This window comes from Micropterus dolomieu, linkage group LG15 (assembly GCF_021292245.1).
Source record: "Micropterus dolomieu isolate WLL.071019.BEF.003 ecotype Adirondacks linkage group LG15, ASM2129224v1, whole genome shotgun sequence".
In the NCBI taxonomy this organism is placed as follows: Eukaryota; Metazoa; Chordata; class Actinopteri; order Centrarchiformes; family Centrarchidae; genus Micropterus; species Micropterus dolomieu.
The window spans coordinates 14,839,418-14,864,641 of record NC_060164.1 but is presented as its reverse complement, the minus strand read 5'-3'; the positions used below and the strand labels follow the sequence as shown (position 1 = coordinate 14,864,641).

Below are 25,224 nucleotides of genomic sequence, written 5' to 3'. Positions count from 1 at the left end.
CTGTTTCCATGGCGATGCTGCCATAAGAGTGAAGAAAGTGCCAATTATTATGTTTGAGTACTTCCACAAGTAGTCTGAAAAGAGGCTCCCAACTGCTGGAAAGATTCTCATTCTGCAGCCAATGTTCACTACAGAACGCTGCTGTCTCTCCTTGAAAACACAGCAATAACATTTTGCATCAGATTTAGATGGAAAGCTATTAATAACATAAATATTACAGTTGGTATGATTTGTTTGGCCATCATGCCACTATAATTGAATAGTTTCATTGACCTCTACTTGACTGTAATGTGTCAATCCATTTGAATAATGAAATGGTCTTTAGCAGGTGGAAGAAAACCTCTGATTAATGGATGAGGAGCCCTTTTGGCTCCGTACCAGCCCCAGTAATTGACAACGCATCGCAGTTGTTTTACCTGAGTCATTTCACACAAAAAGCAACTAGATACAGATTGCACTGATGAAATGAATATGGTTGGACAGGTTTAACGAAGCAAACCTTGCATGTACACTTGACCTACATTGGTGTGCCAAAGTTAATTTAATTAGAATTTTTCAATATTGATTTCATGGGTATGTTTTACATCACACCTGAGTGCTGATATGTTATTATGTATTCCATCTGCAGAGCGAGCCGTAGGTGACAGGGAGAGGATGCTGGATCTGCTCCAACAATGGGGACAACACAGGGCAGAGGTGCGCTTCTTTCTGCGACACAATCGAGCCCCTAGCAGGGAATCGGGTAAGTGTCTTTCTCCAGCCCACACCTCAACCAGCAGATAATGAAACAGAAACAAAGGTTTCTATGGTCACTTGTCTCACATAAGAGTCACGGTAAATGGTTTAATTGTTTTGGACGAGGTCCGTCTTCAGGGAAAAGACATTCGACACCAATGTAGTAAACTCCAGAGATGCCTGCAGCCTCTAAACATACACACATCCCCTCTGGTGTTAAGCATTCATCAGGCTGAGAATGAACCAGGCCACCCCACTCTTAAGACTGCCTGTATCCAGGAAAGGGTTTTATATTAGCAAGCGTCAAATCCTTGAACAAGCCTTATTTAGCTGTACTTTTGGAAGCCAGGTTGAATCACAGTCACATCGTCATAAGCCTGTTACTTTTCAGTTTTCTTAGGAACACAGAAAACTAGTATATTGGTTGTGCGCTATCCTCTCAGCCCCCAGTTGCGTAACTAAGCCCTTTTACCCCTCACAGCTTGAGTCTGGCCCTGGGATTAGATGGCTGTTTTCCCTTCCTGTTATCTTAGCCTGCTCTTGTTTTCCCACACTGTTAGCTTAGCTCTGCTCAGTCTTTACAACACAGTTCTGTATTACCCTTTTCTGTTGCCGTGTACCGAGGACAGGCACATTTTGTCCCCTGTTTCTGTGGTGTTCATATTATTTATGGAAAAACTGTTCTGTACTCAGTGCTGCCTGTAGTATTGTTCATTGTAATGTTCACACTTCCTGATGCTGTGCAGGAAGGTTCTTTCTCACCAGATCAGAAGACAAAATGTATTCTCTGCTGAACTGAGCTAGCTAGGTGATGTCGCACCAAATTTCATAATGTCACTAAGGCTCACCTTAGCATGGTGTTGTTCACACTAGCACTTAATCAGTGCGTGTACTGTATTTAACATGCATACTGCATCTCAAGGGTCATCTAAAACCATTATGCAAGCTAAAGGGCTTGGATCATGGGCCAAGGCTTTAAGCCACCCACACCCCAGCTGTCAAGTGGCATGGTTATATATAAGTGAAATCATGTACACATCCGCACATACACACACAGTTGTGGGACCCACCACCAGACGGTTATGTATTAGTTTAAATCCTGAGATTATTGCAAGTCACAAAGAGCACTGATCCTAGTTGTTTTCCAGAACAGTTAAGATCATGCAGCACTAGCCAGTCTGCTTTGCCTAGCTTTCTACTGATCTACACCCTCCTGACAAGCAAGACAATACACCTAGCACAGACGGTAACGGGAAAAAAGGCAAGGCCATTTTTACAGCTGTCTGTAAATGCTAGTAGTTTCCTGAGTTTGCTGTTTCTTTGTTTGGAGTAAACTGATGCAGTCGCCTTAGATGAAGCTCTATCGTGTTTGTTACTCAGGTGTGTCAAGAGGCTCAGAATCAAAGAGGAATGGAGTGAAGGGTCCTCCAGACAGAAGAATGGAGAATGGGGTGAGTTCTTGCGTCTTCTTTTCAGACTATTTGAAATGCATTTAGTAGGATGCTTCCAGAATAACATGTTTATTGGTCAGTAAAATAGAGAAGATATATCCTACATGTGATATTTTACCAGAGACAGTTTAACATTGTAATGTTATCCATACCTATACACAAATGTTTATTTTTTAATTTAAGAAGAAGAACAAAAGCCCTAGGACTGTTCTCACAAGTGTTATTTACGGCACTTCTTGGGAATAACAATAGAACTATAGTTGTATCTTCAAGCACTCATTGCAGATGGAGGGTATTTTGATGCATCACCACCAAGACGTTTGCATTTGTACTTCATTCCGGTCTATGTGGGTCAAATCTTTTAGTTTTAACTTAAATTCTGTGACCTGGTATCTTTCTTCATACTTAACAACAAGCCGACTTGATTATTTGCCAAGGTGTACAAAGAAATTATAATTCAAAAACACCCTGCAGTGTATAAATGCAAATACATTTTTTTTTTTTTAAATCAGTACATCACAACATGGGCATGACTGTTTAGATAATTATTGTATTGTATGTAAGGGATTTTGATGCACCTCTAATCTCTCAATTGGCTTTTGAAAAAAAAAATGTCTGCTGCTTCTGCTCTTCTGACTTCTGATTTTATACCAACACAAGGATCAATGTGTTTTTCTTTTGTCCTTTGTCCCTCTATTTATCCCTGCGCAGGTGGTGACACCCCGGATGGACATGACACTGGCCGAACTACAAGAGATGGCTGCCAGACAGCAGCAACAGATAGAATCTCAACAAGAACTCCTTGCTTCCAAGGTGCATAAAGAATAAGTGCAAGATGAAAGGGGAGATGGGGACTGGTAGAGAGATGGGTTGATACAGGGGATGAAGAGGTTAAGTGGCGGAGATGAAAGTAAAAGTCAGAGGAGGAGAGACAAAATAATGGGGCAAGATTAAAGAGGGGGTTATCAGCAGAAAGTGGGGAGATGGTACACGAAACAAAGGTACTAAAACAAGTCTAGTGCACTTATGGAAATTAATATTAAGTGCATGTGGTGGTTGTGATAGACAGGTGAGATGAATTGTGGATGGCTGCAGGTGTAGTGAGTAGAGACAGCTGCCTATCTTGGATTGTCTCTAGGCAGGACTCATCTGGTATTAGAAGAACTCTTTTCTCACTTTGCTCAGGATTTGGTGATGAAAGACATTTGACAGAAAACAGGCGTGATATAATTACAATCTTGGCTGGGCCGTTTTTCCTCCTACACATTTTTTGGTTCTTCCAGAGGCACCTAAAAATGTTTGCGTTCTGCTGATCGAGACGTGTATTGTATAAACTTAACTAAAACTTAACTTGTGTCTTTCTGTTTGTGTACCTGCTTAAATATGCCGCGCAGGCAGCAACCTGTGTCCTTGACCCACTTTAGCATTCCGATCCAAGCAATTGTTGCATGTGTATGCCAGAGGATAATACAGCAAGCCAAGGAATGTATCTTCAAGCGGTGCTCTTGCACACTAGTCGAGTAAGCAAACAGGCATTACCATCAGCACACATCACCTGGAACATTTCCTGATGGATACTGTGTTGTGCTCATCTTGGAACCTGTTTGAGAGCTCGATCAGGTGTACAGCACACTGTGTCATAGTCCACGACTGATGTTTGATCTTGAAAGTTCAACACTGTTGAACTCCACAGAATGATTTCTTAACCCTTATTTAACCAGGCATGTCAATAATATCACAGGATACCCTTCACTGCTGTTCCCTAAACATCTTACCAGAGTATGTAGTTCAATGCCTTGTCAGACACTTTGACAGTAGCTGTTCAGGAAAGGATACTCCTCCATGGATTACTCATAAATACAAGTTAATAGGGATGTGTTTGTTTAATTGTTTAATGCTTTCTTTCTCCTCTTATTTGTGTCTCCAGGAGCAGAGGCTGCGCTACTTGAAGCAGCAGGAGCAGCGTCAGCAGCAGCAGGCATCTGAGCAGGAGAAGCTGCAGCGCCTTCGAGAGAACATTGAGAACCAGGAAACTCGGCTCAAGAAGGTCCGCGCCCTTAAGGGCCAGGTGGAGCAGAAGCGCCTCAGCAACGGCAAACTGGGTAGGCTCACAAACTTTCACATTCATGAGTGGATGCCCGCTCAGAATATTGTATGACTGGAAGCACTGACAATTTGGTTTTAATCTATTTCCTGTCTTCATGATATTCTTGTCACCTCCCTGCCTCCATCATCTTCACACACCTTTCTCTCTACCTGTTGTTCCCTCTCTCCACCTCCCACTTCTCTCCACCCCTCTCCCTCTCCAGTGGAGGAGATAGAGCAGATGAATAACCTGTTCCAGCAGAAGCAGAGAGAACTAGTGATGGCTGCATCCAAGGTGGAGGAGCTCAACCGGCAGCTGGAGTTGCTCAAAAATGGCAAAATGGACAACTTCCAAGACAACCAGAGCTCTGTGGCTGAACTAGACCGCCTCTACAAGGAGCTACAGGTGTGCAAAAATAATATTCTACTAAATTAAATTCAAAACACCTAAACAAAATTGAGCTCCAGAGACAATATTTGTTTTAAATGAGCACCATTGTTGAACTCTTCTCTTCTGTCTTGTCCTTCTCGGTGGTCAGCTGAGGAACAAGCTCAACCAAGATCAAAACTCTAAGCTGCAGCAGCAGAGAGAGAGCCTGAACAAGCGCAACCTGGAGGTGGTTTCCATGGACAAACGGATCAGTGAGCTCCGAGATCGGCTGTGGAAGAAGAAGGCAGCGCTGCAGCAAAAAGAGAACTTGCCTGTAAGTATTATAACACCACAGTAGCATAGACATTCAAAAAAGATTCACATAACCTCATACAGAACTGCCTCACATATCATCTTTTATATTTTGTGAAAAGTGTTCATATAGATGAATTTTTATTTTTATTATTTTTTTTTTAAGGCCACTATTTATGTTTAAATCTACAAATAAGTGATGGAAATTGTTTTGATCGGTGCTCCCCCTAGTGGCCTTATAATGAAGGCTGTTCTCTCTACCTCTCTCTACCTCTGGAAGCCTCAGATGCCCTGGTATTCAGAGGTCACCAATGCCAACGTAAGGCTGCTTAACCTCACTATCTTCTGTGTGGGGAAAACCAAGTGACCCCCTCACTCGAAAGAGTCATCTCCTATCCGCCGTTTTCCATTCTTTGATCTCACTATCTGAGATAGCTTGTGGGGATTGATCATTGTTCTGATCATGTCACAGAGCTGCATCTGAGTTTACACCCAAACTTCTTTACTCGGCTGTGTTTTCAGTCCCATTTGGCAGAAACAGCTCCTGAAGATGAGAGAGGAGTAATGAGTGCAGGCATCACAGACAGGCAGGAATGTCAGGGGAGATGCTATCTTTTCTGGCTGCACTCTTGGCAGAAACAGGAAATGGCAGATAACCAGTTTACTAAAGGCAAACAACTATCTCACTAAAAAACATTGGTGTTTCAAAACATGTTTTATGACAAAATACATGACAGTCTTTGTACTAACTATAATGAATGTTAAGGTTTTGGCTTTAAGCTCGCTGCCTGGCGTGTCCCTACTCCTCTGCTGCTCTCTCCCCTGTCCAGGAGTTATTTTGAACACAGGTTGCCATGGGACTGTAAATAAGAGTCAACAGACTTGTCTATGAAACACTGTGAGGAAGAAAGTGAACATGCTCACTTCTTGCGATTGAATGCTTGTTTAGGATGCAAAGTTGGGCAAAAAGAAAACATAATCATTCTGATTGGATGATTTTATGTTTTCACCCTCCTCTGTACAGTCTTTTCTTTTTTTTTAGTATGTTTTCTTGATCAGGTCGACTTCCTTTCGGACACAATTAGGGTGTTTCATTGGCCTTCACCATTAACTTTCTTACTTTCGACTAAATTACCATTCAACCAATTAACCACCTATATTGATTTTATTATTATTTTAATGCTGATTCATGACTTTGTAATGCAAAGCACAAAGCTGTTTGTATTCAATGCCATCAGAAAAGTTTTTTTCTGTGTTGTATTCAAAAATTGCCTCTTTCGTATGCAGCATGCATTGTTTACTAAGCAAATGCAGTGTACAAGATCTAAAGTGGTCTTTAAGTTAGAACATAAGAATAATAAATGTTATAATGGGGGTTTTAACATGTCCTTCTTTAGCTCTGCTGGAAGGAAGCCTTTTAGATAAAGGAACAACTTGCACCCTATTCTAACTTTAAAAAAAGCCCAACTTCTCTTTTGATGTACCATTGACATATGTATAATAAAGTAGGAACAGAACCAAGAAAGGTACATGCGCGTGTGTGTGTGTGTGTGTGTGTGTGTTTTTTAAAGATGAAGGCCTGAATAGGGCGTAGTGAGGAGGTGATTTACCCACACCCTGCCTGGAATCATAATGAGTGTCTCTTTTTCACACAAGCACAAAGACACACTCCATCCAAACAGCTCTCTCCTCCAGCCGAACAGCAAGCGTCTGGCTGACATCATCCAACAAGCACGTATAAGCATACTGACTAGAGCGAGGTAGTCTGAGAGCTGCCAGCCTAGAGTCATCCTGCACCGTCTTAGTCACATAGCTCTTGAAACACTCAGAAAAGACCAATATTAGCTTAGAAAAAAGGGGGTTATTTGGTATTTTGAACTGCTGTTGCATGTTTGTGCTTTTTTTTTTTTTTTCTCAAGAATGGCTATCCTGGTAAAGAGAGGGCTTCAAAAGACACTCATCTTCAGGTAACTAAACTAGTATTGGAGCTGAACATAATGTGTCTCTATTCTTTCTGATCTGACGTCTTCAGTGTGACTTGGCACTTCATTGATAGGCAAAGTGAGCCGTGTTCATCTTGTGTTAAAGGGTCAGCTTGTCATTATGTCATCAGCTGTAGGATAGGTTTTTGTCCAGGGGTTGAGTTAAATTTTGAAAGATGGCTGAAGTCTGTCTGTTTGTTGGGTTTGTACAGCATAAAGGCATTTATTTGCTTCTGTAAGATGTTCTGTCTATGACAAAGTAGCAAAGTAAGAGGTTTTACTGTCTGTGTGGATTTTACATCACCAGTCCAAGATGGAGAGCTCACATTCCACTTGTCCCAGACTTCACTTCATGACAGTACACCTCAAACCTCTTACTGTAATGAGCGTTTTGTTAGCACCCCACTCACAAGACTGCCGTGCAAATCTTTGAAGACTTCCACACTAACCAGAAGAAATACTTCTAACATGGCCCCTTTGGCACCACCCTCAGGCCAAAGTTTACAAGTAGCAATGATCTAAGAATATTGAAGTTTGAAGCATTGAACATTACAGCCTTTGAGAGCTGCTATAGACTTTTAGCACGTCAGTATTAACAATACTTTCAGCATGCTTTCTGTACTAATCTCGATCTCAACAGTTTTTTTTTTTTTTTTTTTTTTTTTGTATCATTACCAAAATATCAGATAAAGTTTTGGTTACCATCTTGTCATCCATATGTTTGTGTCTGAATATTGTGCTGTCTCTTTCTGCTGTCTACAATAATGAAAGATAATTTAAAATTAATTTCACTGACGTTTGCAGCTCTTACATCCTCGTGTTTTTCTCTCCTACCATTTCACTGTACAGCTGCCCTCTGATGGCCAAGCCGGGCAGCAGTCAGGTCCATCTCGTGTGGCAGCAGTTGGCCCATACATCCAGTCGTCCACAATGCCCCGGGGACCAGTGAGGCACGACCTGCTTGTAAAACCAGCCTACCCAGACGGGACTGCCACCCTTCCAGCCTACGACCCGCAGAGCAAGGCTGGCACAGGTGAGCAACCAGTGACCGCACACCAGCTTTTAACTCAAACCTTTTCCTTTCTAACTCAGATCTCTGCGGGGGCGTCTTGGCAGCAGGCCTACACTTCACTTTGTCCTTTCTGTCATTTTACATTTAATTTAATCAGTAAAAATGAATGATATAAGGAAACCAAGAGTCCTCAACTTCCTTGTGTTTCTTTGTATATGTCATCATGGAGTTTGGTATTTTTGTTTTTTAACTGAAATGTGACAAGACTGTCCTGCTTCCAGCAGGAGCACAAGAGTCTGGGACACATGCTGGTTGCGATGTCACTCTGAGCTCAGAAGGTAGCTAGTTACCTCCTGGATGGTGTGTTGTGGCCTGGTATTTCTGAGCCCTTACATCAGTCTTTTTTCCATTATGCTGACATTTTCTAATGAACTTTTGACATGTTTTGCAGTGAGTGAACCAGTATTTGATTTTTTGTTTTTGTTTTTATTGCCGCAATGTGTGTCTCTGTGTGCCATCCTTCCTTTCAGCTCACACTATGTTAGTCTTAAGTGTGTGTAGGGAGTTATTTATAGACAAATTACCATATGTTTCAAATTAATGCTCACTGTAAGAACCAGACTGTAAAGAAATATGAAACAACAAAATATGAAGCTGAAACATATTAGCATATGTTTCAGCTTTCAGCATTCATCAGTGGTCTTTGCTGCTTGGTTCATATCCATTCTCAGCATCTTGAGCCTTCTAATCAAACAATCTACTGTTGGTTTACACAGAGAGACAGTAGATCTTTTTTTCAGAAGGTCAGTTCTGACTTTTTATGAGAACTAACTACTGATGTAAAAACCTGTTTTGAAATCCGAAAGAGACGGATAAAAGTCTGACATTGGTTTTGAACACACAGCATGCCTGATCTAAAAGTTACATTTACAGAATAACCTCTTTGTGCTACAAAATAAAGACCAAATAAAGTCAGTTATTTCTTTTTTTCTTCTTCTTTGTTTATAAGCTGTAGTTGCACCAGCATCCTCTCCCCACGCACTGTAGTTGCATGTGTGCTGTGTAATTGTTGGCTTGGAGTTTGGCCGGAGCAACATATCCCACCTAAAGATGTTCTTTGTGCCATCATCTATGCAGTAATTCTTTCTCTTGCGCTCCATCTCTAGACTCGCAAATCAGTCCCCCAGTGGATAGTGTGCCAGCAGTGCGCTTCGTGTTATTAAAAATGAATGGTTTGACACCCAAATTAGTCATTACAAATCAACAGCAGAAGGGGATGACGTCCCGTCCCGTCCCCCCCCCCGTCCCCACACACACACACACACACACCCCAGTGATGTTGCACGCAATTATTTGTGCGTGCTGAGTTGATTTGCAGTATGGGAAGAAGAGAGATAGAGATGGGCGGGGACGCAGAGGAATCTGCTCACCGATTAGCCGGGATGTTGTGCATAGTATCAGGCAGGCTCCTGGGGGTTGTGCTGGTCTCTGTGTCCCCCCACTGGGGGGCCCCTGCCTGAGCCCAACCAACTGCATGTCTAGAGCCAAGTGAGATCTGCAGCTCTAAGGCTACTTTGTTTTTCTTGTCTTTTGAATGCATCATCCTCAGAAGCCATGTTCTTGCTTAAGCCTCTGAAAGAGCTACGGGCTAAGAGAAAAGGTACACACTTGTGTTTGTGGCTTCGTTTTAATGTGTTCATTTTTCATGTGAATAAATCTCACTGAAAAAGATGAAAAGATTTTCATCATCCAAGCTGGATCTTTGGTCCTGTTTGCCTGTTTTGCTGCTGATTGTTAAAGCGTGTTTTTTGAGCTTTCTCCTCAGTTCTTTTTCTGCCCCTCTAAATGGGTCAGTTGGAACAAACACATAACCTTCAGTTGAACTGACAATTCTGCGTGGATTCTGGCCAACCCAGTCAAGTCTTGTTCGCAATATTTGCGTGTGTGTGTGTGTGTGTGTGTGTGTGTGTGTTGGTGTTTTTGTACCACACCTCTTGAATAGGACCATTTAACTACAGTCTTCAGGCACTGTGATGGAAATTATGGTGTTTTTGCCGTCCTTGATGTGATGCTGATCTTGCTAGTTGCAAGAGCCCCATGCTTTTGGGGCTCACGTGACTGTGGATGTCTGTGGACATTCACGGCCACTGGCTGGGTCTTTTTCAATCAACCAAAAAAAAAGATGAGTAACAAGGGAGGCAAACTGCTGCAAAATCCACTTTTCATTTTCATACACGCTCTGTGAACTTTGTGTTTATCTGGATAAATAATGCCTGAAGCTCCACTATTAGTTTTGGTACTTTCTTATATCTTTATTTCTATGTAAAATCTTACAGTTCATGCTAAAATTTAAACACTCCCTGCCTCTATTTTTTTTTTTTGCGTCCTGTGGGTCCCCCAGGCCTTCAGCCATCCAAGCTGTCAGACTTAGGCTCTTCAAGTCCAGAATTCAAAACAAACGGTCATGGTTCATCTTCAACACTGCCACGAATGACCTCTCACTCCACCTCTAACACAGAACAAGGTAAGGTGCGCGCACACACACACACACACACACACACACACACACACACACATTTCCACAGAAACTGCGCTCACACACACACACAACACACACACACAGCATTTCCACAGAAACTGCGCTGCAGTACCTTCCTGTAACTAAAACGGTAACCACTGATGAAGCAAAACAAAAGTTTCCAAAGTGGCTTATGAGACGAAACTGATTACTGCCTCTGCATGTGGTCTGTGAATAGATGAGACGGAACTGAAGAAGGACAGGAGGGTGCGTCCCGTTTCTATGTTTGAGCCAACAGAGGCTCCCACCACTTCCCTCCGCAAAAACCAGAGCAGTGATGACCTGGTCAGGGACGCTCAGGTGAGAGGGAACAAAAACACACTCCTTACATCCTCACAGGGAAAAAATCACTTGCCAGATTTGTTTATTTCCAGCAGTAATACACCCTGGCATCTAATTTGCTATCTCTCTGTCTCCTCATGTCTCCAGTCTGCTCCCAAGGCTCCAGTCAAGGTGCCTCCACCTGTGCCCACCAAACCTAAAGGCCCTGGTGTCATGCCCTATGGCAAACCAAGCCTCAACACAGGCACCTTCCCCAAAACCAAGCCCAATAGCCAGCAGCCCCTGGCTGCCCAGGGTCGCAGCCCTCTCCCACCCTCACAGAGCCAGACACTCCCACTACCTTCTAAGCAAGACATTCCACCTGCAGCCACGGTACGGCCGTTCACCCCAGAGCTGCCCTCCTCCAAAGACCCCAACCTGAGCAAGCCGCAGACCTTAGCGGCCAGTTCCATTTACTCCATGTACACACAACAGCCTGGCTCGGGGAAGCCCTTCCTGCCGACTGTGCAGGGTGCTCTCAACAGGTCTCAGAGCCGCACCAATGGATTTATCAGTGGTAAGAATATCCATTTGTATCTTTTTTTTTTAAATTAAGTGCCTGAGGAGTGTTGTTCAGGTGACAGATGTGGTCATTCTCCTTTGGGTTCCTGGATAGTAGACTCAATATTAGTAGTCTGTCTGATCATGAACACATCCTTTCTCTTTGTTGTTTGTCTTCAAGCTTACTGCTTAGTCTAAGCTTATGTCTGTGAGGGTTGTCTTAGAAGAAGCTCCAGCTGCATGTAGACATGCATATCTGTACACATGCCAATCTTCAGGTTTACATGTCAGCCGCTGAAGTATCCTTTTGAGTGTAATGAACAGTAAATCTGAAGACTAATGCTGCCGTAATGTTTAAACATAAACAAAGGTTAAAAAAAAAAAAAGTATCTTGTGACACTCAAGATGTATTCCCTGTCAGGTTAATCTGCCCTGCTGCCGTTCTCTTCGGCAAACTCTACAGGAAAATATTCACACGTCACTGACCAGAGGAGCAGCCAGAGGCAAAGCCATCTGTTACAGCTTCCCTTTTCAAACACATTCACAGGCAACCAGACCTGCTGCTTCTGACTGGGATTGTGGAAATTTAATGTGAAAGTCTAAATAAGCATAGAAGTCAAAACAAAAAAGGCTTAAATCCAGCATTCAATAAACACTTACCATGATGATTTTTATTTTGTGATCATGAGTTTTAGGGCATGGTAATGTGGCTCCATCTTGTAATTAAGAAGGAGCAGTGAAATCTGGCTATGAAAGTAATTTTATACAGTAAGTGATGGAGAAAAAAGGATCAGTCATCAGGCTATTAATGTGCTTGTGGTATTATCTCTGTTGAAATTGCAGTCTTAACACTTGTTTACGGTCTTTATTTGTAGTGTACGGTAAACCAGTGATCCCCAGTGGAGGCTCCCCACATCCAGAGAACCCTTACCTGGAGCGTCACTCCCCTTCCCTAGACTTTGAGGTAAATGGAGCCAACAACGTGGGTCCCAGCTCAACTGAGGGCCCTCAACCAGAAACGGAGCGCATCCCACGGCCCCTCAGCCCCACCAAGCTGCTTCCCTTCATTTCAAATCCCTACAGGCATCAGAGTGATGGTGACCTGGAAGCCCTGAGAAAGAAGCTCTACAATGCCCCGAGGCCCCTGAAGAAACGCAGCTCCATCACTGAACCAGAGGGGCCTGCAGGGCCCAACATTCAGAAACTTCTCTACCAGAAGACCACACTGGCAGCTATGGAGACCACTGTGACTACACCAACTACTCCCGCCTATGCTGGTGAAGCAGAGAAGTCGCCGGAGGGATCTGTGGGGCCACTCGTTCCAAGCCCTCTGAGTGGGGCCGAGAACCACCCATCGCAGACAGGACAGACTCTGGAAGGTCCTGGTCACATCCCAGGTCCTAATGTCCACGTTCCAGCCCCTGCTGAACAGACCAAACCACCATCAGCCATCCCAGAGAGAGAAGACATTGTCCCCCCTCCTCCCCCATCCCACCCAGCCCCCAAACCAGATGACACTCTTTTCCCACCACCACCACCACCACCTGCTGGCTTGGAGGACGTAATGCCCAACCTGCCCCCTCCACCTCCAGAGGGCTTCCTGGAAGAGTTCCCCCCCTATCCACCACCCCCATACCCCAGTGGAGCAGAGCAGGACAGCTTGGGAGAGGACACGTTTAACATGAAGGCTCCTGAGGTCACTGGCCAGGTCACTCTGCCACCGGTATGAGTCACCATGTTAAATTGCTAAATCACAATTATTATATGGCTCCGAGTTTTCTTGTTTGTGTTTTTTGTTGTTTTGAGTGATATAAAGGGTCACCACTGTCTTAAGTCCATAGTATATATTCCCCTTGTTTGCTTTTATGCAACATTAAATCCCCTCACATGTTTGTGAGTTCCACAGGGGCAGGTCATGAGTTACAGTACAAAGTGTACTTTTTAATGGACTGCTGGTTAATAGCAGTGGCCTGGTCCAATGTTGTATAATTAGATAATCCCTCCCATCAAGTACTTCTATTGTTTCTGGAGAAAATGGGCCATTTTCTGCTTACGCTAAGCGGATACCCTCCCCACTTTCACCTATTTATTTAGACACATTCTGGGTTGTAAATAAACACCAGTTTACATGTTCTCGTTGTTAAGCTCTTAGTGAACCCTCTAAAGTGGGTTTTATGGTGAGGGGCCAGGTTTTACTCAAAAAGCGCAAACCAAAGAGGAATCAATGTTCTGACCCACGTCCCCCACCCCTGGTTCCCTCTTTTAGTCACGTCCATTTAAGACCCGTTTGGTTGCATAATCATGGTTTCAGAGAAATGAATTTGTTACTTTTAGCTTGTGCTGATAAACTGGATTAGTAATGCACTTGGAGCTGGAAAACAAGTCCCTCCTCTGCTCTTAGTCCAGATTGAACACAGCGGAGTGAGGACATTCAGCAGGACAGACGTCACGTCTTAGATGTACATTTCTCTTCTCTGTGTTGTAATGGCTGTTTGAGATTATTTGTGTGATGCACGATCATGATTGTGACTTTAGGGAAAGAGGACCAACTTGCGCAAGCCTAACTCTGAACGCATCGATCACAGCATGCGAGTGAAGTTCAACCCACTGGCTCTGCTGCTGGACTCCTCTCTGGAAGGAGAGTATGACCTGGTCCAGAGAATCATCTATGAAGTAAGACTTTGCTATGTATTATAACATATTTTCTGCTGTGTTAGTTAGCTACCATTATATCATAGAGGTTTACATTAGTCACTCAGTCTTTAGCCATGTTTCCATCTAATTGTCATGCAAATTTTAAGCGTACTTTTGAAATGTCGCAAAAAAGAGGAAAAAAAAAATTGTGAGGTATGTGTGTTTGGAGGGAATAAACCAGGCTACGGCAAGCGTGGTTACGTCAGTAGTTGACGTTACACATGGCTGTAATAAACAAGACGTATGGGTTCCAAACCAGAAACAAAACCAGTCACGTGAACCTGATGGCCATTGATCTTAGAAAAATGGAGAGAGGTCCTCAGAAATGTGTTTCCTCAGAAAAGGTGCCAGCCACGTCTCCGCTCGTTATGGGAATATCCGGTGTTATGCAGAGTTTTGCAAGAAGGATCAAGTTGGGGTTTTTTTTGTTTTCAAATTTTGCCGTTTCCATTAACCTTTTCTAATGCGATACTTGAAAATGCGCATTAAAGAACGTTAATGGAAACAAGGCTGTTAACTATTTGCTGACTCTGAGTTTATCTCCTTTCGCCCCTTGTAATTTCTCAATCACAGGTGGAGGATCCCAGTCAGCCCAACGATGAAGGCATCACTGCTCTACACAATGCTGTCTGTGCCGGACATACAGAGATTGTAAAGTTCCTGGTTCAATTTGGTGTCAATGTCAATGCTGCTGACAGTGACGGCTGGTGAGTTCCAGTTCACTAATGACATGGTTGATATAGGATGTTTAAATTTAAATCAGCAAAGTCAGTATTTTGAAAGTCTAGTCTTTGTCTATAGTGATTTGTGTATTTCCCTCTCCCCTTTCCTCTGTTCTTGCCTCCTGTTCCTTTTCCTTACTCACCCACCCTCTAACATAGGACACCTCTCCACTGTGCTGCATCCTGCAACAATGTGCAAGTGTGCAAGTTCCTGGTGGAGTCTGGCGCCGCAGTGTTTGCTATGACTTACAGCGACATGCAAACGGCAGCTGATAAATGTGAAGAGATGGAGGACGGCTACACCCAGTGCTCTCAGTTCCTCTATGGTCAGTGACAGCTATTTTATTATTTATTGTTTCTTTGATTTTTGCTTTTCTGTTATGCATGCAGTGTTCGTTTTATTTTTTATGGCCCAACCATGAAACATGCGAGGACCCTATTGAAATGCAAGGAATTATTTTTCTGCAAATGAATCGCATTGTTGGCAGCCTAAACATGCTCGAAAACTCATGAAAATTTGCACACAATTCAAGGTTTTCGCACATAGGCATGGCAAAATGGCTTGCAAGCGCCTCCTAAAAAGCAGCCCACGAGCCATGTTCCACCAAATTGTGCAAATTTTGTGTGATAGATAGATTATGTCCATTTTAAATTGTATTGTGTGCTGTGTATATATTTTTGACTACACGTGAAATCTTATTGTGCTGATTATTATCAGGTGTGCAAGAGAAGATGGGCATCATGAACAGGGGAGTGGTCTACGGTCTGTGGGACTACAGTGGTGAAAACCCTGATGAACTGCCATTCCGTGAGGGAGACTGCATGACCATCGTCCGCAGAGAAGACGAGGACGAGATTGAATGGTGGTGGGCACGCATGGGCGACACTGAGGGTTACATTCCCCGCAACCTCCTCGGGGTGAGCCATGGGTCACTGAAACTGTAATGAATGATGAAATGTGTTTGTTTTATGCACAAATGTGCCTTGTTGACATGTCTTTTTGTTGTCTCCAACAGCTGTACCCCAGAATAAAGCCAAGACAGAGAACCCTTGCTTAAAACACAAAGATCCCTGCACATTCCAGTCCGCCAGAACTCTCCAAAACACACACACACGCTTTAACAGACTGGGCAAGAGGAGGACACTGCTAAAAATGAATAGACAAGGACAGACCAAACAATATGAAGGATCAACTATGAACTCTTTTTGGCACTTTGTTCTGTATGTACAACAGAGGGATTCTCCCTCACTTATTTTTCCAGGCCACACTGTGTCCTGTGTAATTCAGACACAGTTGGCATTGTTTTTCCTTTATTCCACTGTTTTTGTTGTTTTTTGTAATTGGTGTGATACTATTTCTAAAGTGACAGAAACTCCAATGTTGGGATGTAAATGGAAGAATCAGCATTTCTATTGCTAGAAAGTGATTTTTACACTTTTCAATAGTCTTTTAAAACTTGTTTTCTGGGCTACTGGTTATTTTCTAACACACTTGGGGCTCTGCATTGCATGAGATGAATGAGTGTAGGATGACGACGGTGCTTTTGAATTGCTCTGTTACAAGCTGTGGGTTCTTGTTTCTCGTCATATGTGTTGAGTGACTGCACCACTGGAACTGCAGTTTAGGTGTAAAGTTTCAGTTGTGACCACCAGAATTGAAATTATTGGTGGATGAAGGTTTTGAGTGATGTATTGCTGTTCATTCTGTGGTCTATGATACCCAGGAAACCAGTCTGTTTTACAGCATTGGCACATGGTTGAGATGCCATAGATACTGTCTACACATGTTTTTCTATCACAAAAACTAGTGAAATATTACTGTTGGAAAGATATTCTTATGAAAATGGACTTCAAACTCCTAAGAGGCGCTTTGACAAGTCATGCAGTATGAATTTTATTATTTTTATTACAGCCATTTCATGACAACACAATAATGTAAAAAGGCAAGCCTTGACTTTTTGTAGTTATCCGTAAGAGATGACACACTATATTGTAAAGTCATACACAATTTCAGATAGTCAAATAAAAAAATAAAGATGGAACTTAGAGTTCCCAAAATTCAACTCATCACATATCTGTCAATGCAGATGTATTTATTTTTGTTACCTTTTTTCTTTAGCCCTTTTGTCTGAACTATAACCACAAATGTACTGTAGTATTTCAAACATTTGCAATAAAATACTTTGTACCAAGTTTATATAGTCTTCCTGCTAGGGACCACAAATTCAGACATCCAATTTCCTTATCTTTATGATAAAGGTGAGTAGACGCCACATTTGAAACTAAAGATTGGAAGCCCTCAGCTGTTGTATGAATGCAGATATCAAGGTTAACTAAAAAGTAAATATGTGAGTCTCCATGCTTATTGTTTTTATACCCAGCGTTTGCTGCCCTCTGCTGGACTGAAGGTGATGCTTTTACCTCCCACGGCATTTATTTAAACGAGAAAAGAGTCTGTTTTATACAGTCCATGGGAAGCAGGCAACAATATATGTATTTTGTACATAAAACATGATTCAGGCATGTGTCTGATCATCTTTTTTTAGTACCATTGTGCTGTAAGGTGCACTGAAATTCCTTTTTGTGCAATAACTACGGAATGAATTGATGGAAAGACATGTTGATCAAGTGTATTTTGGGTAATAGCTTGTTGTATTAGATCACCATTAAGTGTTTCATTTGTGAAGAAGTTAATTTCCTCTCCCAGTCTCTTCAGAACAGTAAAATAACAAGCAGACAAAAAGGATGTTGTAGAGGGAATGATGGCACACACAAAATTGAGCTTGAGAGAGTGAGAGCACACAGGATTTAAAGCATTTGAACCAGTATCTCAGCTACAACTTGAGCTAAATTAACTTGATAAATGAGACCGTAAGGTTGTCGTTCGCAGTGTTGAATGGATGTATGATGTGTAACTTGATGTTATAGCAGTAGCATTAAAGTATGTTCCCATTTCTATTTTACTTCACTGCCCATAGACTAAACAATTGTAGAATATTGCTGAATGATGCCTTTTAATCACCTAGCTCAAAATGAGAACAAACAGCATGGTTCCAGCAGAGTGTGGCAAGAAAATTTCAAAGCTAAACAGCATCAAAATAAATCACAGTTGAAAGATGTGAAAAAAGTAATTGGTGTACAGAGCGCTGTGTATGTGTTTCTTTATCGGTCATGATGATAATTTGAGGTGCTTGATCTTCTGCAGGGTAAACAAATTAGTTATTAGACAGTCTATGTTCAGAAAACTCACTGGGTTAGGAGTCCTTGTCCATATTAACTGAAATAATGGTGTTTAGGAGGTAATCCTTCACACAATAATGCAACAATACAAGCAAAACTACAATAATTGGTCAGATTCGCCTTTAACAAGACTAGAAGAGTCTACAGCCAGAGTCTTACAAAAGCTCTGTGGGATTGCAGGCTATTACAGGCTTAGAAGTACTTTAAGCTTGATGCAAACCCTAGCATGCTAACTTGCTCACTATAATACAGCTCTGGGGGGAAAAAACACTCCATATTTGTCTTAAATCAATATCTCTACATGTACGGCAGCCGTTCCATTCCAGTGGCTGTTAAATTCCAACACAGGCACACCTTATTCTACTTAATGAGGTACTGATTAAGTGATCGCCTGAGATAAATCTTATTTAACGAGGGAAAGTATAAAAACCAAAAACAGTGATAGTAGTACCTCAAAGGTAATCTGAACAAAAAAAGGAATTGCCAAAAGAGTTGAAAAGAAAAGTTTTGAGTGAGGAAAAGAAGGGTTCAATTCTGGCTTTACTGAAGGATACAGTGAACGTAACAGGCTCCTAGGGGCAGGGCTGAAGTCATGCAAAGCTAGAAAAAAGCCCTTTATCAATAGAAGCTGTCACAGCCCGGCTCTTTGGCTGTGACAAAGATGGGAGACAAGACGGGCTTGCATGAAAAAAGTAACAGTTTATTTACAAAAATAATATTTAACAAAGATAATAACGTGTGAAAGTCAGAAAAAAAGTAAACAGCAGCTGCATGTGCGATGAGAGAGAGACCAAAGACAAAAAGTTGGTGAGCTTTATAGCTCCCACCCACTCAGGCCCAGGTGTAACTCATGCAGCTGATCACGACCTCCCAGAACCACATCCTGCAAGACAAACACAAAGAGACAGGACACAGACACAGGACACGTGCCTGGGAGGGGTCGTCACAAAGCAAAGACAAGCCAGGCTAAAGTTTGAAAAGGGTCCGTAGAGGACTGGAGTAAGGCCATCTTCTTTGATGAGTCCAATTTTCAGCTTTGCAAAACACCTGGTCATCTAAGGGTTAGACAGAGACCTGGAGAGGCCTACAAGTCACAGTGTCTGGCACCACTGAAATTTGGTTGAGGATCGGTGATGATCTGGGGGTGGTTCAGCAAGGCTGGAATTGGGCAGATTTGTCTTTGTGAAGGAAGGATGAGTCAAACATTGTACAAGGTTATACTGGAATAATACCTGCTTCCTTCTGCTCTGACAATGGTCCCCAACTATGAGGATTGTTTTTTCCAGCAGGACAATGCTCCATGCCACAAAGTCAGGTCAATCAAGGTGTCGACCAGATCAAGACCCTGTCATGGCAAGCCCAATCTCCAGGGCCCAGTTGTTTAATGGAAATCCCATGTTTTGCTATCCAGGATCACGTAACCCCTCAACATAGGATTGGATCACCCTGATCTAGATACAAACTTTTCAGGATTACCAAATCCAGATTTCCAGTGCTCTAAATGGGCCTACATATGATAATGTAGGCTGTTAATGATATAAAGACCAACAGGTAGAACAGCCAGCGTGGGGTCACTTTAATTTAAAGAGACAGAAAACACAATGAAACAACGCAAACATTTCCTTCCTTTTCAATTTATTTAAACAGTTAAACCATCTGGCCCACAACAAATCCAAGAAAAGCAAACAAATATGCATTATTCACACATACACTGTGGATATTTTGAGTGCTGTCCAATAGTTAGAATAAAGATCATTCAGAGTTCAGAGAATAGGCTTTAGCTTTCAGGAGGCAATCTGAGAATGAGGGATGCAATTGTTACTACTTTTGAATGGTTCGCCTCTGATGATTCTGCCTTTGTAATTAATGTACAGTAATAAGTGACAGTTTAAATAAACTTTTTGTTTTATATTGACAGCTGTTTGGGGGATTGTTAAAATCTTCACTTTACTGTCCTGAATGGCTTAATAGGTAATATCTACTTTATCTACTTTATCACTGTAAAGTTTAATAAAGTCAAGTGCAAAATATAAATAAATGTATATATAGGCTACTACATGATAAAAATGTTGTATTATTTGGCGAATTTTAAAAGTTTTATGACATTTTGTTCTTAAAATCCACCCTGAATCCACCCTTCTGTTGGGATTAAGATAATCTGCATTATTTTAGTGGAATGTCACCCAACAGCAATGTGAAAGACTGGTGAAGAGCATTCCAAGATGCCTGAAAGCTGTAATTAAAAATCAGGGTTCTAAGTTAAAGTTTTAGTATTGTGTGCTGAAATGAATGTGAACTTGTTTTCTTTGCATTTTTTTAGGTCTGAAAACAATGCATCTTTTTGGTTATTTTGACCAGTTTCCTAAAATAAATCATCTAAATGACAATATTTTTATTTGGAATTTGGAAGAAATGTCGTCAGAACGTTTGTAGAATAAAACAAAAATATTTATTTTAATCAATTCTTAATTTTTTCCAGAGCTGTGTGTAATGTTACCATGTTCACCATCTTAGTTTAGTGTGTTAGCATGCTAACATTTACTAATTAGCACGTAACACAAAATACAACTGAGGCTGATGAGAATGTTATCCATTTTGCAGGTATTTTACGGTGGCCCTGAGAGGCCAATGCACTGCAACTTAAGAAAACACTTTCAAATTCATCACAACACATTTAGACAACACGACACATTAAAACAACACAATACATTAAGACAACACAAGATATTAAGACGGTCAAATTGATAGAAAAGAAAATCTAAGGCAACCTCTGATTCACAGCACACATTTTGACTTGTCATAGTCAGAAAAAGTGTACTGAAAGTTCACAGCTTGTACCACACAAAGTTTTACTTTTATTCTGACTAACGTTACAATGGAAATCAAATCCAGCACGCTAGCTTAGCTAATATAGCACAGTTTTTGACAACACGTGAAAACGTTTGTTAGCAAAAGGCTAACGCTAGTTTAACAACAGACATCTGCAATAGTTAATATCACAATCATGCAATATCAATGTTAAAAGGACCAAAAAACACTTACATTTTAGCTTCATTTGCTAACGGAAAAAAGTCCTGAACTGCCGCTGCAAAACCATGGGAGCACAACCAAAACAAGATTCTTCTTCTTCTCTGGGTTTTTTGCCGGATCCAACCACCTTGTTTAGGTGCACACCTCCCCCTACTGTCCCGGAGTGTGTCATTTCAAGGCATTATGTACTTCAGGTTACAGGTTCAACCAAAACAAGCTAGCTGTGTGCATCACTTAAAGGGGTCCCCTGGAAACACTTCCGTTGTTGTCTAAATGTGTTGTGTTGTCTTAATGTGTTGTGTTGTGTTGTGTTGTCTAAATGTGTTGTGTTGTCTAAATGTGTTGTGTTGTGTTGTCTAAATGTGTTGTGTTTCGTTGTCTAAATGTGTTGTGTTGTCTAAATGTGTTGTGTTGTGTTGTCTAAATGTGTTGTGGTGTTGTCTAAATGTGTTGTGTTGTCTTAATGTGTTGTGTTGTCTAAATGTGTTGTGATGAATTTGAATGTGTTTTCTTAAGTTGCAGTGCGTTGGCCTCTCAGGGCCACTGTAGGATTTGGTCATAAAAGACCAATGAGAATTTTGAATTGATGATGGAACTATTTAAAAAGTCAGAGGATCTACAAATTTTCTACAATTTATCCTGAGATTTACTTTCATCAGTATTAAAGGTTCAGTGTGTACTATTTAGGAGGATCTATTGACAGAAATACTATATAATATGCATAACTATGTTTTCAGCTATGTCAACTGTTCCTCCTTACATCTTTACTGCAAAAAGGAGGAATAAAGTGCACAAGGGACATAAAGAAGTATACAGAACAGTATACAAATATATAAAAAGACAAACAATAAACACTTTTCCAGAGGTAGTCTATATTAAATAAACATATTAAAAGAGGACCATATGTCGACAGTTTTCACAGCCTTTTTGTTGTTGGATTTAGAAATTAAACTGAAATAATGTAGCCTACAGCTTCATGGAGAAAAGGTACAATGTTAGTTTTTATACTGCTGTATTTACAATTGCCATTACAATTAATACATTTATTATAGTCGTCCTAGGAGCAAGTGAATGCACAGTGATTCATTTGTTGCAATTCATAACCCCCACCACACACTGAACCTTTAACCACAAATGTCAACTTCATGGTGGCCCAAGAGGAAAAGTCAGGGGATAAACAAAATCTTTAGGATTTATCCTCTGGGCACCGTGAATGTATGTAGAAAATGTCATGACAATGAATCTAACAGTTGTTGAGACCTTGAGAAGGCAGACACTGATAATGCCATCCACGGAGAAAAATGTTAACCGTGCTCAGCATCTTAGGTTGTGTTATATCAGTTTCCTCAAATAAGTGAGGAAAAAGCTCATTCCACTTTTTATTGTTATTATTAGCAAGGACACACTAGGAGACTCAGTATGCCCACATATAATCTAACCACGCCACCAATTCTTCAGGTGCCCCTGTTGCCATGGTAACAGTGACGCGGCGTCCTCCATAAGCTCCAGTGAAGTACTTCTGCTTTGTACCTCAGTGATTTTTATGGGGTTAATACAGCTGAGTGTTTAAGACACAACCTCCTTGATGCACAATTCCCCTTCTGAAATAAAGTTGAGATAAAAGACTGAATTCAGCATCAACACTTCCCACTGAACACGACTAACTGCATTCATAATTGATTCATACATTCATAATTGATTAAAAGTTCTGTATAAATGAGAGAAGAAAGTCACACGTGGAATGACAGATAGCTGCTGTTTTTCCCTGTGTAATCAGAGTTTTTGTTGATCTCTGCAGTAGCATGAGCCCTATGTGTTTTTATGAGCAGTATAATACCTGCAGGGTATATGCGCACAGATATAGATTTGATCTGTGTTGTTACTGTTGCCTTGTGCAATATAATGACTAAATTCCGATGTATAGCCCCGCTGGTCATGTTTTTTCATTGCGTTTGTGATTCTCTGGGGTTAGGAACAGGGGAGAGTGATGGAGCCAGCTTTCCTCCCAGGCACCTTCATGAAGTGTTCCTCCTGTGTACATACCATCCACATTTACTGAGATAGGAAATCTGCTGCACCATGAATCTCACCTAATCTAGAAATGCAAAATATTATACTTTCACCAGAGGGTCTGGGGGAGAGGCAGAGGGAGGCGGAGAAACAGATTAGGAGCCGCAGGTGGAATTATGTCTACACGCCTGATTGTGAGTAATGAGAGTTTAAAACCTAAAGCAAAAACTACAGGGACATGTTAAGTTTATATTTCAAACATCCACTCTCTTCTGTGAACCTGCAGTAAGCATATATCAATCAATGTTAAACTTTAAACCTGCAGTTGGGGAAACCATTTGTGGAGTGGATACAACATTGGCATATGCTGGGTCACAAGTTGATATAAAGCACTTGTGAGCTAACAATTTGTTATTTACACATCCAGCAAATACACAAAACAGTGTAATCATACATTTGGAGTCAGGTCTCTGGTCACCAGATGAATGTATTTAGTCTTCTTTTTGCTCTGTTTTTGGTCTCCACTAACTCTTGAGGGAAATATCTTGCAAATCTGATCAAACCCCACCCACACAGTGCTGACAAAGCCAATGAGAGTTTTAGTTTTAGTAATTTTTCCTAACTTTAAAACTTTTTTCTGTAGTTTTGACTATTTAATGTTATCAAGAACAACTTAATGCAGCCAGCTACAATCCATCCATTGTCAATCGTGGGGGGCTGTAGCCAATCCCAGCTGACATCTGGCAAAAGGCGGGGTACACCCTGAACAGGTCGCCAGTCCATCGCAGGGCCACACATAGACAAACAACCACTCACACTCACACTCACACCTGAGGACAAGCACCCGGAGAGAACCCACGCAGACACGGGGAGAACAACTCCACACAGAAAGGCCAGCTAGCTACAATCAATATTTTTATTTTAAAAATGCATCACAGGCCGTTGTTTCCAGTGAAAAAGCCAGCATGCCAGTAGTGGTATACATCTGCCACTCTGCATCACAAGAAAAAGCTTTGATAAACCCACTGTACATTACCTGCTGCACCAACCAGCAAACTGACACTATTAGCAACTAGCTTTAACATGACAACACAACTAAAGAGCAAGATAGTGGAGACTAAATATAGAAAACTAAAATCAGAGCTAAAAGATAGTGAATATGTTCACCCGAAGGACTGAGACATGACTAAGGTTTTACCTCTGCTAGATGTACAAAAAGGCAACTTTTGTTTAATGGCCCAAAAAATCAGCTATTGCATGTTAAAACTAATTGATAGTTGAAAATTATCCTTAAGAAGATATCCCCCAGCCCCCACAAACTTTACCTCAATTGTTGCATTTTTAGTCAGGAGTATAATGTTATCAAGAGAAGCCTAAGATTTTAAACCAACTTTCCAGGGGCTGTAAAGCAACATTGAGTGACTTTAGAAATCACCATTAAACGCTAGTGAAATGCTGAAGGATCACATGATTGTTATTTTGTTTGTCGGGAGAGTACAAAGCATATACATAACAGTATATATATATATATATATATATATATATATATACACACACACACACACACACACACACGTACATGTCTAGCAGTTACAGTAGGCAGTGCAGGTATAAGTACAAGTAATGCTAACAGTAAGACATTATGTACACAATAAACAGCTAGAGGTATGATATGAATATGGTGTATACATGATGGAACAGTGAAAACATGCAAGTAAGTGTGAGGCAGCAGCCAATCGTGCAAACAATAGATTAAATACACATTAAATACACACTCACAGAGGGTGTGTATGTGATGGTTAGAATATAAGAGTTGTTTATAATGTCTTGGCACTTTCGCAATTAAAAATTAAGAAATTAAATTTATAATACTTCCTACAGCCAGCGCACCTGGTTGTGTGTAATTCCCTCAGAGCACGCCAGGTGTCAGTGTGACGCCGCATTGCAGCATTGAATGGGACAGGTTGCATCCGTGCACCTTTTTCACTTTGACTCATAACTGTAGGCTAACTGTCCCTGCGAAGGGCTGGGGCTCGTGAAGTGAGACAACGAACCAGGAGCCGTCTCATCATCAAATAATATAGACCTGGATGAAAAAAGGACCGGACTACCAGATTCAGAGGTTGGTGTATGGAGAAAAAACCCCACAAGCAAGTGAAGCGTTGTGGGAGGGCGGGCCAC

At 41.4% G+C, this 25,224-nt stretch overlaps 1 protein-coding gene across 2 annotated transcripts in view; it reads left to right on the top strand.

Moving 5' to 3' along the window:
- Positions 1-16,956, top strand: part of tp53bp2a (tumor protein p53 binding protein, 2a) — a 39,758-nt gene extending 22,802 nt beyond the window's left edge. Inside the window, exons 4-20 of one of the 2 annotated variants that reach the window (XM_046070248.1) lie at positions 629-742; positions 2,116-2,186; positions 2,898-2,999; positions 4,114-4,288; positions 4,496-4,677; positions 4,811-4,975; positions 6,873-6,920; positions 7,785-7,968; positions 10,349-10,471; positions 10,704-10,825; positions 10,955-11,363; positions 12,223-13,070; positions 13,883-14,020; positions 14,615-14,748; positions 14,923-15,089; positions 15,482-15,681; positions 15,780-16,956. In XM_046070248.1, coding sequence (XP_045926204.1) covers positions 629-742; positions 2,116-2,186; positions 2,898-2,999; positions 4,114-4,288; positions 4,496-4,677; positions 4,811-4,975; positions 6,873-6,920; positions 7,785-7,968; positions 10,349-10,471; positions 10,704-10,825; positions 10,955-11,363; positions 12,223-13,070; positions 13,883-14,020; positions 14,615-14,748; positions 14,923-15,089; positions 15,482-15,681; positions 15,780-15,821 — 3,224 coding nt within the window. In that variant the 3' untranslated portion in view covers positions 15,822-16,956. The remainder of the gene's footprint in view (positions 1-628; positions 743-2,115; positions 2,187-2,897; positions 3,000-4,113; positions 4,289-4,495; positions 4,678-4,810; positions 4,976-6,872; positions 6,921-7,784; positions 7,969-10,348; positions 10,472-10,703; positions 10,826-10,954; positions 11,364-12,222; positions 13,071-13,882; positions 14,021-14,614; positions 14,749-14,922; positions 15,090-15,481; positions 15,682-15,779) is intronic. The other variant, XM_046070249.1, reaches the window with a different exon arrangement.
- The last annotated feature ends 8,268 nt before the right edge of the window (positions 16,957-25,224 follow it).